Source organism: Hippoglossus hippoglossus, chromosome 11 (genome assembly GCF_009819705.1).
Source record: "Hippoglossus hippoglossus isolate fHipHip1 chromosome 11, fHipHip1.pri, whole genome shotgun sequence".
NCBI lineage: Eukaryota > Metazoa > Chordata > Actinopteri > Pleuronectiformes > Pleuronectidae > Hippoglossus > Hippoglossus hippoglossus.
In genome coordinates, this window is record NC_047161.1 from 7,141,155 (window position 1) to 7,154,285 (window position 13,131).

The 13,131-nt window shown below is 44.3% G+C and overlaps 2 protein-coding genes across 14 annotated transcripts in view; one reads left to right on the forward strand and one right to left on the reverse strand.

The window, feature by feature from the left end:
- The first annotated feature begins 177 nt into the window (after positions 1 to 177).
- On the forward strand, positions 178 to 5,279 carry LOC117770886 (lanosterol 14-alpha demethylase). 2 transcript variants are annotated; one of them, XM_034600699.1, is made up of 11 exons: positions 244 to 364; positions 400 to 596; positions 706 to 804; positions 1,600 to 1,776; positions 1,867 to 1,993; positions 2,278 to 2,452; positions 2,608 to 2,727; positions 2,845 to 3,040; positions 3,267 to 3,362; positions 3,482 to 3,650; positions 3,875 to 5,207. In XM_034600699.1, the coding sequence occupies exons 2-11, from the start codon at positions 435 to 437 to the stop codon at positions 4,051 to 4,053; spliced, it is 1,500 nt and encodes a 499-aa protein (XP_034456590.1). In that variant the 5' UTR covers positions 244 to 364; positions 400 to 434; the 3' UTR covers positions 4,054 to 5,207. The 2 variants fall into 2 exon arrangements, with proteins under 2 accessions (XP_034456589.1, XP_034456590.1); XM_034600698.1 differs by having other exon boundaries at positions 178 to 596; positions 3,875 to 5,279.
- A 91-nt stretch (positions 5,280 to 5,370) lies between these two features.
- Positions 5,371 to 13,131, reverse strand: part of akap9 (A kinase (PRKA) anchor protein 9) — a 56,609-nt gene continuing 48,848 nt past the window's right edge. For 11 of the 12 annotated variants that reach the window (XM_034600688.1, XM_034600684.1, XM_034600689.1 and 8 more), the window contains 18 exons: positions 12,877 to 12,934; positions 12,204 to 12,325; positions 11,783 to 11,971; positions 11,436 to 11,603; positions 10,875 to 10,980; positions 10,530 to 10,737; positions 10,080 to 10,230; positions 9,646 to 9,969; positions 9,198 to 9,497; positions 8,885 to 9,096; positions 8,605 to 8,710; positions 8,246 to 8,440; positions 7,753 to 7,956; positions 7,377 to 7,609; positions 7,187 to 7,281; positions 6,943 to 7,093; positions 6,411 to 6,541; positions 5,375 to 5,910 (listed from right to left, as the gene is read on the reverse strand). In XM_034600688.1, coding sequence (XP_034456579.1) covers positions 5,867 to 5,910; positions 6,411 to 6,541; positions 6,943 to 7,093; positions 7,187 to 7,281; positions 7,377 to 7,609; positions 7,753 to 7,956; positions 8,246 to 8,440; positions 8,605 to 8,710; positions 8,885 to 9,096; positions 9,198 to 9,497; positions 9,646 to 9,969; positions 10,080 to 10,230; positions 10,530 to 10,737; positions 10,875 to 10,980; positions 11,436 to 11,603; positions 11,783 to 11,971; positions 12,204 to 12,325; positions 12,877 to 12,934 — 2,997 coding nt within the window. In that variant the 3' untranslated portion in view covers positions 5,375 to 5,866. Of the gene's footprint in view, positions 5,911 to 6,410; positions 6,542 to 6,942; positions 7,094 to 7,186; positions 7,282 to 7,376; positions 7,610 to 7,752; positions 7,957 to 8,245; positions 8,441 to 8,604; positions 8,711 to 8,884; positions 9,097 to 9,197; positions 9,498 to 9,645; positions 9,970 to 10,079; positions 10,231 to 10,529; positions 10,738 to 10,874; positions 10,981 to 11,435; positions 11,604 to 11,782; positions 11,972 to 12,203; positions 12,326 to 12,876; positions 12,935 to 13,131 lie in introns of all 12 variants that reach the window. The other variant, XM_034600683.1, reaches the window with a different exon arrangement.

The window sequence follows — 13,131 nt, forward strand, 5'->3', positions numbered from 1 at the left end:
ACTCTGTGTGTCAGTGACAATAAGAAGAACTTTAAACAAACAGAAACTCTGAGCTTCATGTAGAATAAACACGTTTAAACAAAGATGTCCCGTAACAAAAAAAAGAAAAAGCGACGCTCGTCCTGTCGGCAGCGGTGACGTCATATAGCAAGACATCGGTTCAGGTAGCAGCGGCCAATCACGGCGGCGGCTGCTTGACGGACACAACGCGAGCAGCCAATAGGAGGGCTCGCTTGGTCAGGCGGGGGCAGGACCGCCGTTGACAGGTGGAGATGCTGGAGGAATTATCTCGAAGTGTCCGGAGCGCGAGCCGCAAAGCAGGAGACCCGTTAGCCGTTAGCCGCTAGCTGCTAGCTTCCATCAAACCTCCCTCTCCACAACGCGGGACCTCCAGGCTCCAGTGTCCGAGGGACGCGCCTCCTCCTGCCGCCGACATGTCGATGCACTTGTACCAGCTGAGCAGCAAACTGCTGGAGGACACTGTGGGCAAAGTGAACGAGAACCTGACCTCGGTGCTTCTGGCTGCTTCCGTCATCACCCTGACTCTGGGGTACGTCTCCAAGCTGCTGCTCAAACAGGCCTCTGGAAACGACCTGGTGAGTAAACACTGCTGGGGAACCACTGGTGGACCACTGGTGGACATGGTGAACCACTGGTGGACATGGTGCTGGTGTTTAAAGCCCTGTTCTCTGGTCCTTCCTGCAGAAACCTCCTCCGTACATCCCCTCCTACATCCCCTTCCTGGGCCACGCCATCGCGTTCGGGAAAAGTCCCATCGAGTTTCTGGAAGATGCCTATGAAAAAGTAAGTGGAGACACAAGTAGGTGTCTGCAGCTGTTTTATTATCATTATTATGTTATTTAGAATTCATAAAATAGATATCCTGCCCCATATTGTCAAATGTGACTTTTCAGTCTTCTTTGACATTAGAAATAAACATTTTTTTCATGTTTTTGTCTGTTTGAGGGATGAAACAAGCAGTTTGAATATGTGGAATTATAATTTAAAAAAGTAAAAATAAAGAATTAAATTATAGGACTGGCCAAAATAGCCACAAAGTATATATATATGTCCGATAATTATCGCAATAAATGTCACATTATAATTTCTATAAGTTTAAACACAGATTTTTGCTCCTGAGTGAATTGTTCTGGGTTTAAACTCTTCAGAGAATTACACTGTAAAACATTTTACAAATCTGAGGTCCAGTTTTGTGTTATTTCACCTCACTACTTTTGTTATATTGCAATTGATGAAAATATTTTGTGACAGTTACCGATATTGTTTTATTGCCCCAGCACCAGGAAATAGACTCCGTTGCAAGATCACACTCACAAGTCAGATCGCCTTGATTTAAAATGGAGTCTCTTATCTCATTTCACCTTTCACAAACATGCTTGACCTGACGTTTGTGCCCTGTTCAGGATTTTTAAACCAGAGGTTCCTCACTGCTCATGAAGAATGAAAACAAAATGTCTGACCTGCTTTATGACTTTTCAATTAAAAAGTTCCTTGAGGCCAGAAAAGCTAAAATCTAGGGAGGAAAAACAGGAGAAGAATAAAAGTGTTTCTGGTTTATTCTCTGCTGTCCTCTCCCAGTACGGCCCAGTCTTCAGCTTCACCATGGTGGGGAAAACGTTCACCTACCTGCTGGGCAGCGAAGCAGCGACACTTCTGTTCAACAGCAAGAACGAGGACCTGAACGCAGAGGACGTCTACTCCCGACTGACCACCCCGGTGTTTGGCAAAGGGGTCGCCTATGACGTGCCGAACCCTGTGAGTCTATTCAGGAGAACAGAATCAGTAGAAAAGTCCTGACTCTGTATCCAGTCATCTGTAACACACACTCTCTCCATCATGTTGCAGCTCTTTCTGGAACAAAAGAAGATGTTGAAGACCGGACTGAACATCGCTCATTTCAAAGAACACGTGAAAATCCTCGAGGCAGAGACCGTCGAGTATTTCGAGAGATGGGGGGACAGCGGAGAGAGAAGTACGATAATTGAGTGATTTTATTTAAATATTTGACTGACTTCTGTTTTTAGACATGGGATTGTTATTGTTTCCATAGTTGTATGATGTGTTGTACCTAAAAAGACATATTAGAGTAAACACCTGATATCACACATTTTTCTGTATTGTGAGTATTTGTAAAGTGACGTTTTTGTTTGTGTCATTTCACGTATCAATTAATTTAACAACAATGAGGGATGTCAGGTCTATGAGGATGTTCCTTGTTTGCTGTCTGATTGATTTGGATTGTTTCTGTCACGTCAGACCTGTTCGAGGCTCTGGCCGAGCTGATCATCCTGACAGCCAGCAGCTGCCTCCACGGGAAGGAGATCCGCAGCATGCTGGACGAGCACGTGGCTCAGCTCTACGCCGACCTGGACGGAGGGTTCAGCCACGCTGCCTGGCTCCTGCCCGGCTGGCTGCCTCTCCCCAGCTTCAGGTAGGGCACATACACCACATCTGTAACAGGAAGAGGAATAAAGACAAATCCCTGAACAAGGGCATTTACATATTTCAATACAAACAAAGTAAAAAAAACAGCCGGTGATATAGAAACTGTGATTTACGGGTAAACGATTTGAATTATTTTCCTAGGAGGAGGGACCGAGCTCACAAAGAGATCAAGAACATTTTCTTCAAAGTGATTCAGAAACGCAGGAAGTCTGGAGAGAAGACTGACGACATCCTTCAGACGCTCATCGATGCCACCTACAAGTAAGACACCTTCACTCCCTGAGGAAGTTCTTTATTAGTCGGTCCCAGTGCTCGTCAACAATTCAAACCGAATAGGACAAACCCTTAAACTATACTATTTCTAACCCCCCCCTAAAGAGATGGACGGTCCCTGAACGACAATGAGATCTCTGGGATGCTGATCGGTCTGCTCCTGGCGGGGCAGCACACGTCCTCCACCACCAGCTCCTGGTTGGGTTTCTTCCTGTCCAGAGACAAGGCTCTGCAGGAGCGCTGCTACGCTGAGCAGAAGGCCGTGTGCGGAGAGGACCTGCCGCCACTGGACTTCGATCAGGTGAGAACAACAATCCCTGTGGCGTCCCCCCCTCCTGGCTGTAGAACTGTACTGCAGTAACAAACCAGTGAAGGTGTGATAAACACGCACCCACCTGGCCCTTTTAAATTTATTGGGTGAATTTATAACGTCCTCAGTAATTGTTTCACGTTACATGAAGATAAAATAAAGTCAAAACATTTGAAAAAAAGTATTTTCTCATTCATTGTCCTGGTGTCGTCTGCAGCTGAAGGATCTCAGTTTTTTGGACCGCTGTTTAAAGGAGACCCTGCGTCTGCGTCCACCCATCATGACCATGATGAGGATGGCTCGTTCTCCTCAGGTGAGTCCATCTGGCCCAGCGTTCACTTTGAGTTCCAGTTACACATCATTTGTTTCAATGACAAGTTCCTCCTTGTGGTACAGAACACTTGAGCCAACATGTTGTGTTATTTCCCTCAGACTGCTGCAGGCTACACCATCCCTGTGGGACACCAGGTCTGCGTCTCCCCGACAGTCAACCACCGTCTGCTCGACACGTGGGCGGAGAGGATGGAGTTCGAACCCGACCGCTACCTCAACGACAACCCTGCTGCGGGGGAGAAGTTTGCCTACGTGCCATTTGGAGCCGGTGAGAAGAATGAACTTAAAACGAATATTTTGTATGAATCACTGAAATCGTCAGTCAAACGATGTCGATTTTTTTCCTTGAGTATTAATAACACTCTTATTTGAATATTTAACCTCAAATATTAGCTTGACAACAGCAATGCTATGAAACAAACACAGACATGATTCAAATTGTAGAAAACCAAATCAAAATATATATATTTTTTTTTCTCGTCTGTTTTTCAGGCCGTCATCGCTGCATCGGGGAGAACTTTGCCTACGTCCAGATCAAAACCATCTGGTCCATTTTACTGCGCATGTATGAGTTTGACCTGGTGGACGGATACTTCCCCACGATCGACTACACCACAATGATCCACACGCCTCACAACCCCGTCATCAGATACAAGAGGAGAAAACCCTGAGAGACTGAGAGAAGACAGGGAGGGAGGAACGAATCCTGAGTGTTTGAAGTGGATCTCCGTCTTTCTGGGACTTGATTTGAGGAAACTTTAGATGAACACACTTCGCTCTGTCTGAATATCAAGCCTGTGCTTTCCTGCTTCCTTTATTTAGATCTGGAGTCCATGGTTTGTCTGAATGTTAACGTGATACATCATTGTTTAGTGTTTCCAGAGCAGAAGACACCTGTTGTGTGACTCTGACCTGAACACTGATGCTCATATTCACAATGTGAATTCTTAAAAAAAATAAATGCCTGTGGACTTGTTTGTCAGGAGCTGTCGAGCGGCTTTTGATTGCATCACATTATCTTCACCAGCAGGGGGAGTTTGTTCAGTTGTCATGGAAATGTATTGTGATCACACCAGAGTGCAGACACCTGATCTGAGCCCCACGGGAACAATGCTTGATTCTTTTCTTTACACTACATATGCCTGTTATCAGGTGAAACTTCAGGCTTGGGTCTAGTCGCATGTAGTTTTTTTCTGAGCTCTTGTCCAAGTCGACTTAAAGATAGAAAAGGCTCAGATAAAAAACATGAAAAAACCCGGATCTGCTGAAGATCATGTGATAAGTTTGAAAGCTCCAGAAAAGCTACGAACAGAAAACTTGTGGTGCGATTGTTTCACCAGCTTTATTAATCCTACTTCCTCAGACAGACCATGAAACCCTTTACTGCTCCAATTACACAGAAGCTCTCAAACTGAATCACAATGCTGCACCTTCATGTTTTATATCTGCTGACGCTCTGATCCTGCAAATGTTTGATGAGAAGAACTTTAGTTTAGTCTTTTTTCCACTGTAACTGAACTCTTTCATCTGTTTGCAGTTATTTTAGCTGATTAGACCTCGGCTCAGGTTTAAGGCTGGTGAATAGTCTGTATTTCTATAGGACATCATTTATGATCATATGTTAGCAATGATGTCCATGAATGTCCACGTGTTAATGATGCCTTCTTAAGTAATATTTTACTTTTTGCCTTTATTTACTGTTTGATCACATATTTGAGCTAAAAATATTTCTAGCTGCTTGCAAAAAACCACATGGAAATGGAAACCCACCAATAATGAATGACTGAACTGTAACTAGAAATGAAATAAACAGGATGGAGACACTAACTTCAATCTAATCGAACAATGCAAAAGATTGAGAAATTGAATAAATAAAGTTTGTAATTTGACAGAAAAACATGTTTCTAAATCTTTTGGAAAACATTTCTTTAATGACCCAATCAAATATTTCCTAGCTAGTTGTTAAATCAAAGACGAAAGACGCACCACTCGTTGAAATAATGTTGTCCTCTTTATTTCAGTTTTTGACAAAATACCCAGAAAATTCAAAGCTCCTAACGCTTTACAAAAATACTTTCTCTACAAATGTCCTCTGTAGTCTGTCCGACCTCAACAAAACACAGTGTAGTGTAGGATTTCCAGTAGCAGCCTCCTCAACATTGAACCCAAACATTCTCTACGTAACGCTCCACCCATACGAACACAAACATAAATTAATCACGAGGTCTTAAATTAGCATTAGACAAATATACATGATTGCAGATCATCCACAACAAAGAGGCAGATTAAATTACAAACGTAGCTGTTTTTCAAGTGCTGTCGACAAAAAGCCTGAACACAACATGTCGTACACGAATAAAAAAAATGTGTTTTGGTCCACACATGGAAAGATACAGTCCACACCAGAGTGATAGAAAACAGCAGAGCGCTCAGCACGAGAAAAGGCAACTTGAGTTTCGTCAAGCCAAAGTAACATGTCAGCGTCTATCGTCTCAAGCCAAAGTGCAGTTGAGCGTACGAAGAAGCACCTGCGGAGAAAAGATGGTTTAGTAAATGTGAGGAGAAAACACGGGGAATAAACAATACACTGATTATAAAAAGTCTATTTATTCAAAGCATTAACAGGCAGTAAATACTTACTGCCTGTTATACTACTATTATTGAATGTTGTATACGCATTTGAAAAAGTAATTGAAGACTTTTCTTTCCCGAGCACGACATTAAAATACTTAACAAACATTTCTTCATATTCAGAAAATTGTAGACTAGAAACTTCATGACAGCTCATTTTAAATGTTGATAAAAAATGCTGCATTTTGCTGAGTTTTGAATTTGTCCTTAGTTCAACTTTGATTTAAATGATCTTAAATACTAATATCTGTCTCTAAGTGTAACACACTTTGTCTTCCCCGTCAATCTACAGAAGCGGGTTTCCTCAAAACCTCAACAGCTTCTTCTATATGTAACGGTTTCATGCATGAGCCCTGTCACTCCAGTGCACGTGACCCCACAGTGATGCACACGTTACCTGTTGTCACGTTCCCCAGCCTCCTCTGCAGAGCCTCCAGTCTGGAGATGTAGTCGGTGAGCGCTCGGTCGGGGTCGTAGCTCTGCAGGTGGGAGCAGGTGAGAGCTCCGTGGTCTCCGGACAAGTGAAACCTGCACAGAACAGAAACAACAGCAGCCTCCTCCTCAGTAACAGGAACAAGTTGGACATTTCACCTCGAGACGTCTAGAGTCCGAATCCAGAAACCACAAATTAATCCTGCTTTTGCTTAACCTTTAATTTAGAGGATTTTGCAAAAGTCAAAATAAACTTTTAATGTGAAAAGAGTGATGCTGATAGAAACGTACAGTTAATCAGTGCAGCAACAATCCATCAATAAAACAGCTGATCAACTAGAGGATTGTAATTTATAACATTTAAACATTTGCTTCTCAAATATCTTTAAATTGTTGGTCAAAGTTTTGACCTGCTGTATTGTACTGGTCATTATTTAGGCCTTTATTGATAATATTAGTAATTCCAATGTTAGCAGCAGCCTCTGTGTGTGCTGTACCTGTGGGGGGTGGAGGAGACAGCTGACCGGGGGGACTCTCGTCCACTTCTCCCTCTGCTGCTGCCGGAGACTCCTCCTGCGCTGCTCTTGTCTCTGTACATCTCCACGCTGCCTGGGTGGAGGAGATAAGGTGAATCTCTCGCCTCTGACCCTGAGAGAGAAAAGAGGGATTAAGTTACTGAGCATCACTTCCAGGTGATTTTCTCCGACATGTAGAAATAATAGAATGTTATGTTTTGGTTACCTGACGTCTGACCTGTTCCATTCTTGTGCACGCTGCAGAGGGTCGTGGAGTTGATCCCCGTTGCTTTATGCCACCGCTTCACGAGGAAACGCATTCTGCATTAACAGAGAAAAACATTTAGTTTTTATTAAAATGGCAATACAAGGTTCCTCAGTTGTAAATCAGTAAACCCTGAGCTCCAGCAGCCAACCTGGAGAGGGCGATAGAGACTCGGACGGCGGAGCGGAAGCGCGACAGCCCTCGGCGACGCTGACCGAAGGATTCCAGGCTGGAGAGCGCCGGCCGGCCGCCCATCCTGGACAGCAGCGCCAGCGTGGCCTCCTCACACTCCTGGAAGCCGCCCAGCAGTAACAGCAGGTATTTCTTCTGGTAGATCAGAGCCTTACGGAAGCTTTCTGACCTCAGGTACTTCCCATACATCCTCTGTAAGCAGGAGACAGAAGAGAAGAGAAAAAAACAACCATCAACGTTGATCTGATGGGTGAATTTCTTAGAGCTACAGTTAAACAACTAAATCCTCTGATACAAGTTGACTTGAAGGGACATAGTAGCAGCTATTAGCCGACCTTCAGTGCAGCGTTGTCCGCCTCAGGTCCAGTTATCTCTCGCAGGGTGTCGGTCCTGATCTCTCCTCGAAGTCGGGCCACCTGCGTCTGAGCCAGATTTAAAGCTTTCTCCAGACGGATCTTCTCTCGAGTCCAAGCCTCCCGCTCATGGGACAGCAGCACACTGGCCGAGTCCACCTTAGACACTCCCCTCCGGCTGAGGGACTGCAGGAGGAAGTAGATTAATCAAAGAATCTTATTGTCTGGTATGATGTGGTGAAAACGACAATAAAGTTGATGTTTCAGTTGATGTTTGTTTAAACATAAACAGTAAGGTTGATATTTAAGATGTTTGTAAGAGACATTATGTCCCTAGTAAGCAAAGTTCTCATATAACTGCACATTATTCATTATTACTGTACATTATAAAAGATTATTATAGAAACAAATGACAGAGAGCGTAGGGAGAACTGTTTTTAGTGTCACGTCAGCATGTTTTTCTGTGTTTACTCACACTTTCTCCTGATCCCAGTCCAGTCTGCCTGTAACGTCGGAGCTCCTCCTCCAAGCGGAGCGTGTGGTTTCTCAGGTCGTTCTTCTCTTCGGTCAGACGACTGACAAAACCCGTCAGCTCGGCGTTCTGCCTCAGCAGCCGCTCCGTCAGGGAGTTGGAGGAGCTGGAGGAGCCTCCTGCCAGCAGGGACACACTCTGAGGGGAAACAATCACACAACACATGTCAAATGTTTGGAAACATGAAACTGTTGATTTAGGAGGATAGACTCATTGTTAGAGAAATTGAATAGAGAGACAATTCCCCAACAAAATTCAGTGTGTAGAATTCAAACCAAATAAGGTTAAAAAAGTTGACTGACCTCAGGGATGGAGGGTAGACCCGGGGATTGTTGCAGCATAGTTATGACCTCATCAACACTGGACTGCACCCAGGACAACTCTTCACTGTCAACCTCTGCAGTCAGCCTGTTCAGACAAACACAAATCAGTAAACAGGCCACATAGGAAAAGACTGGAATATCACAATGCATTAATGGATTCTGTTTGTTTATGCTGCATATAAACATAACCCACATACAAGAGAGTCCGATTTTGAACCCCTGTTACTATAGATATATTGATTTCAGCCACTTGAATTACCTGCCAGTCGTTTTGTTTGCCATGCTGCGGATCTTTGAGGAAACGAGATGGAGTTTGCCCACGATCTTGTCGACCGTGCGCCAAGGACCATGATGAGGTCCGCTGGTGTGAGCTGATGGAGAGAGCTGCAGGTTGGGGGACGCATTCCCACTTTTCTGCTGGAACACCCAGTCTGTGGTGCGGTCCGGGGAATCTCTGTGCCAGTCTGCCTGCTGTTCAGATAAAAACAATATGGATTGATTACTTCCTGAGTCACGATTCAGATGAAAACAGGACTGTGTAAGAGGAGTCACTGAGATGTAAGGATTCTTACAGTGTGACTGTCAGCCTGCTGAGCTCCGCTCCCCTCCCTTTGGCTTCTCTGCTCTTCGACTCGGGTTATCCTCTCCTCCAGTCTCTCCTTCTCTTCTTCCAGGCTCTTCCTCTTCTCCATCTCTCTCTCCAGCTGCTCCTGGGTCTCTGACATTTGTGCTTCCAGGTTTTCCAGCTGGCCCCGAGCCCCCAGCAGCGTCTCCTGGTCCCTTCTCGACCTCTGACTCGCCAAATTCAGCTCTTCCTCTCTCCGCACCACCTCGAGCTTCTGGGCCTCCACCTGACCGAGGAGATGCACCACCTGGAGAAGAACAATCAAGTTAAAAAAAGGAGTTAGACCTAACATGTGGTAACCCCTTAAATTATTTAAACCAGACATAGATCCAACTAAGATCAAAAACGTCAGTAGTACATCTACTGACTTGTAGAGAAAACCAGGAACATCCCACCTGTGTGTGTTTGTTATCCAGCTCCCTCTGCAGTCTCTCCAGCAGACTCCCTTCCTCCTCGACCCGCTCCTCATTGGAGGAGACGTACTCGGAGGTGACACTTGTCCGCAGCTCCCTTTCTCTCCCAAGTGCAGAACTCATCTCCAGGGCCTTGGCTCGCTCAGTGTCTAACTGGACCTGAAGCTCCTGGAGGCGTCTTTGGAGACTCAGACGCTCCTGCTCACCCTGCTGGGAGAGCTGGGACGAGGCCTGGCGCTGCTGGTTCAGGGTGAGGGTCAGCTGGGCCACACAGCTCTTCTGCTCCTCCAGACTGAGATGGAGGTCCTAAATAAAGAAATACAACTTCTTAAAGTAAGAATAAGAAAGGCGGAAGTAGGGCTCACTAGACAATAAAATGTCCTAAAAGTCTTCCAGTGTAATTACTCCTTTCGTACCTCCATCTCTTCCCTTTTACTCTCCTCAGTTCTTCCAGTTCGACATTTCTCCTTCTCCATGGCCCACTGCAAATCTCTGCTTCTCTTCCTCTCGTCTGTCATCTGGTCACTGACTGCGTCCACCTCGGCAGCTTTCTTCGATACCTCGGCCCTGTAGACAAAAGATCATTTCAATGAGAATTGAGAAAATGGATGCTTTAGTCGTGTAGGATTTTAGATTTAATGAATCTGGGCCTTTCAAATGAAACAGATTTGACTGTAAGTTTCATTGCAGGGGGGGCAATCTGCAAAACATAATGATGAGGTACATAATAGTTTTGGGCAGCAAACATTATTATAAGTCTCTGATTACTGAAATACCTTTGTCGATATGCATCTGTCTTAGTGAAGTATTTTCAAAAGGTTATTTAAATGTATCCGGGTGTGTAGGACACAAACATCATGTCTCACCTGAGTGTGTCCAGCTCTTTGAGGTGTTTGTGTTGAGTCTTGAGCGTCGTCTCCAGCTCCAGCTTCGTCTGGGACAGTTCAACCTTCAGCTCCTCCACCAGCAGCCTGTCCACCTCCGCTGCTCTTCCCGCTCCTCCTCCCAATCCTCCTCCCTCCCTCTGCTCCCTCATGCTAACTTCAGCAGCCAAAGACGCTGCAGGCTGGACACCTGAATGACAACAATTAACATCAACAATCTGTGTTTACGATTAGGTTGTGTGATATTTCAGTGGATCTGCTACAATAATAATTAATGAAAAAAATAAACCAGTAATAAAATATACGAATTAAGAGATTTCTTTTCACCTTGATGGATTTGCTCTAATTGACCACGGAGCTGATGAATCTCAGAGATGAGACTCGTCCGCTCTGCAGTGTGGAGGGAACCCATGGCGTCTCTGTGGAGGGCGTCCTGCAGCAGCATCCAAAAGACAAAACCCTCTGAGTTATGGACGGACTCAAATGATAACAGGTGAGAAATGAGAGGAGAGGGCCTGACTCTGTACCTTCTGATCTCTTGGATTAAAGCCAGAGGTTGTAATTATATGACAACCATCAAGTGGGGTTAGTTTACATAAGTAGTTTTAAAACTGTAATAGTTCACATACTTATTAACTACTTAGAGATTAGATTACCTAGAGCTGTGACAGTTAAAACGTGCTGTGCAGTTACAAAGATTCTTTTTTTTTTTGTGTCCTCAGCTGCATTAGTTGCACTTTTAACTTCAACTTATGTAAAACAGTTGACACCTTTAAAGACATTTTAAAGAAGTACTCCACTGATTCTTGTACTCCACAGTATAAATCGTTCCACAAAAAATGGATCTGATCTCTACGTCAGCACATTTTAACAGTTGTTATTACTGACCTGTTCAGTGAGCCTGCGCTCCAGCTGATTGAGGTGGATGATGGCGTCGCTGGTGTCCAGCAGGTCCAACTGGCTGTAGAGGATGTTCTTCATGACGCTTCGCTCCCTCAGAAACACCTGCCTCACTGCGTCCAGGAGCTCGGCACGCCAGTCCACGCTACCCGACGCCTGCAGCGAGGCAGAGACACAGACATCAACGCATGAGCACACAAAGAGAGGAACACTCGTCCATTTGAAATGACAACTCGACATCTGAATCATCATCTTTGCTTTTAACTCTTTGGTTTCTGACTTGTTTGAGATTTGATAAAACCTTGTAGTGCGTTGTGAAGGCAGGTTTCCTCTACCTGTGTTTCCCGGTGTGTCTGCATCTGAGTGATGAGGCCTTTGAGAGACTCCACGGTTGCCAGCAAATCATCCCTTTCCTTCATCCAGCCTTGGACGTTGAACTGGTGGCCCGGCTCGTCTCCAGGGAGCGGCATCTCCGACAGCGAGAGCACCTGCATCCCCTCCTGGTGCACCTCACGGAGCAACAACTAAATAGACAAACACCACACGGAAATGTGTCTGGAATTATTTTCTGTCTTTTCCAGTTCAGGACAAAAATGAAAAGTTACGCACCTTTAAGAAAACACAGAAACAAGAAGAAAATACATAATTTCTCTTCAAAACTTGGTTTAAAAGACCAACACGTGTTTTCATCATTATCGTAACCGAACGCCAAAACTGAACCATAAATAAAGGTTTATAGGGGGGAAAGGTTCTTACTTTGATGCGGTCGGGCATTGGATCATCAGTTTCTCTCCTGGCGCCCTCTGGTGTCGTCCTGAACTCTTGGTGCAAACTCGGGAGTTCACATCCAGTCCGCTGGCTGTAGTCTGAACTGCTGTCTGCAAGAGCACAGCAAAAATCTCTTGAAACTAAATACTGAGAATGATTAATGATCATTCACATCTGCTGAGGAAGATAACCTGAGGGGGCAGTGTTTCACCTGGTTTTACATCTCACAGGTACATCATCATCACAGCATGAAAATTATTATCACTGCTAATGGAAATGTGGAAAATCAACATGAGAGGTTATGACAAACTATTTTAAATTGATTATTTATTAAGAAAAAGTATAAAGACCAAATCTTTTGGGGGAAAACTGTTCTAGTATAAAACTAAATCCTGAGATTCATCACCACAAAGACTAAGAACAGAAACACACTGGTGCTGAAACCAGAACAGCAGACTGCTTACTCAGGACTATGTGGTTTATAGCACTCAGATTATTTATGTAAACTGTTTATTGAAGCAAAAATCCCAAACACAAAGGGCACTGAAGAAAAAGAAAAGCTTAATCACTGTCAGTTTTACTGTGTTTTTACATTAAGAAAATTAAATGCAAAGAGAAGCACTAATGTGACCAGAGGAGTAACGACTGTGTTGTATCTTACCACTGGTGTATCCATCTTTGAACTGAGGCACAGAACGCTCTTGTCTTAATGTTGGAGCCTGGAAATGACAAAATGTGATTCAAATGATTTCTTCTTTGTATTAGAAAAAACTACAACATGTTTCTGCAGGGGAAGGTACTGAGGATTAAACAGAACATGCAGCATCTAACTACATTTAAAAAAGCTGAGTCAACCAGTCAAAACCCATGATGTCAACACGATAAAAAGCTCTGCAACTTTTCTGACAGAAAACTG

Bases quoted from the DNA above. Each gene is read 5' to 3' on its own strand.
- LOC117770886 (XM_034600698.1), top strand. From the start codon at position 435: ATGTCGATGCACTTGTACCAGCTGAGCAGCAAACTGCTGGAGGACACT. The intron at 597-705 runs GTGAGTAAACAC...TCCTTCCTGCAG, and splicing joins AGGCCTCTGGAAACGACCTG to AAACCTCCTCCGTACATCCC. The intron at 1,994-2,277 runs GTACGATAATTG...CTGTCACGTCAG, and splicing joins GGGGGACAGCGGAGAGAGAA to ACCTGTTCGAGGCTCTGGCC.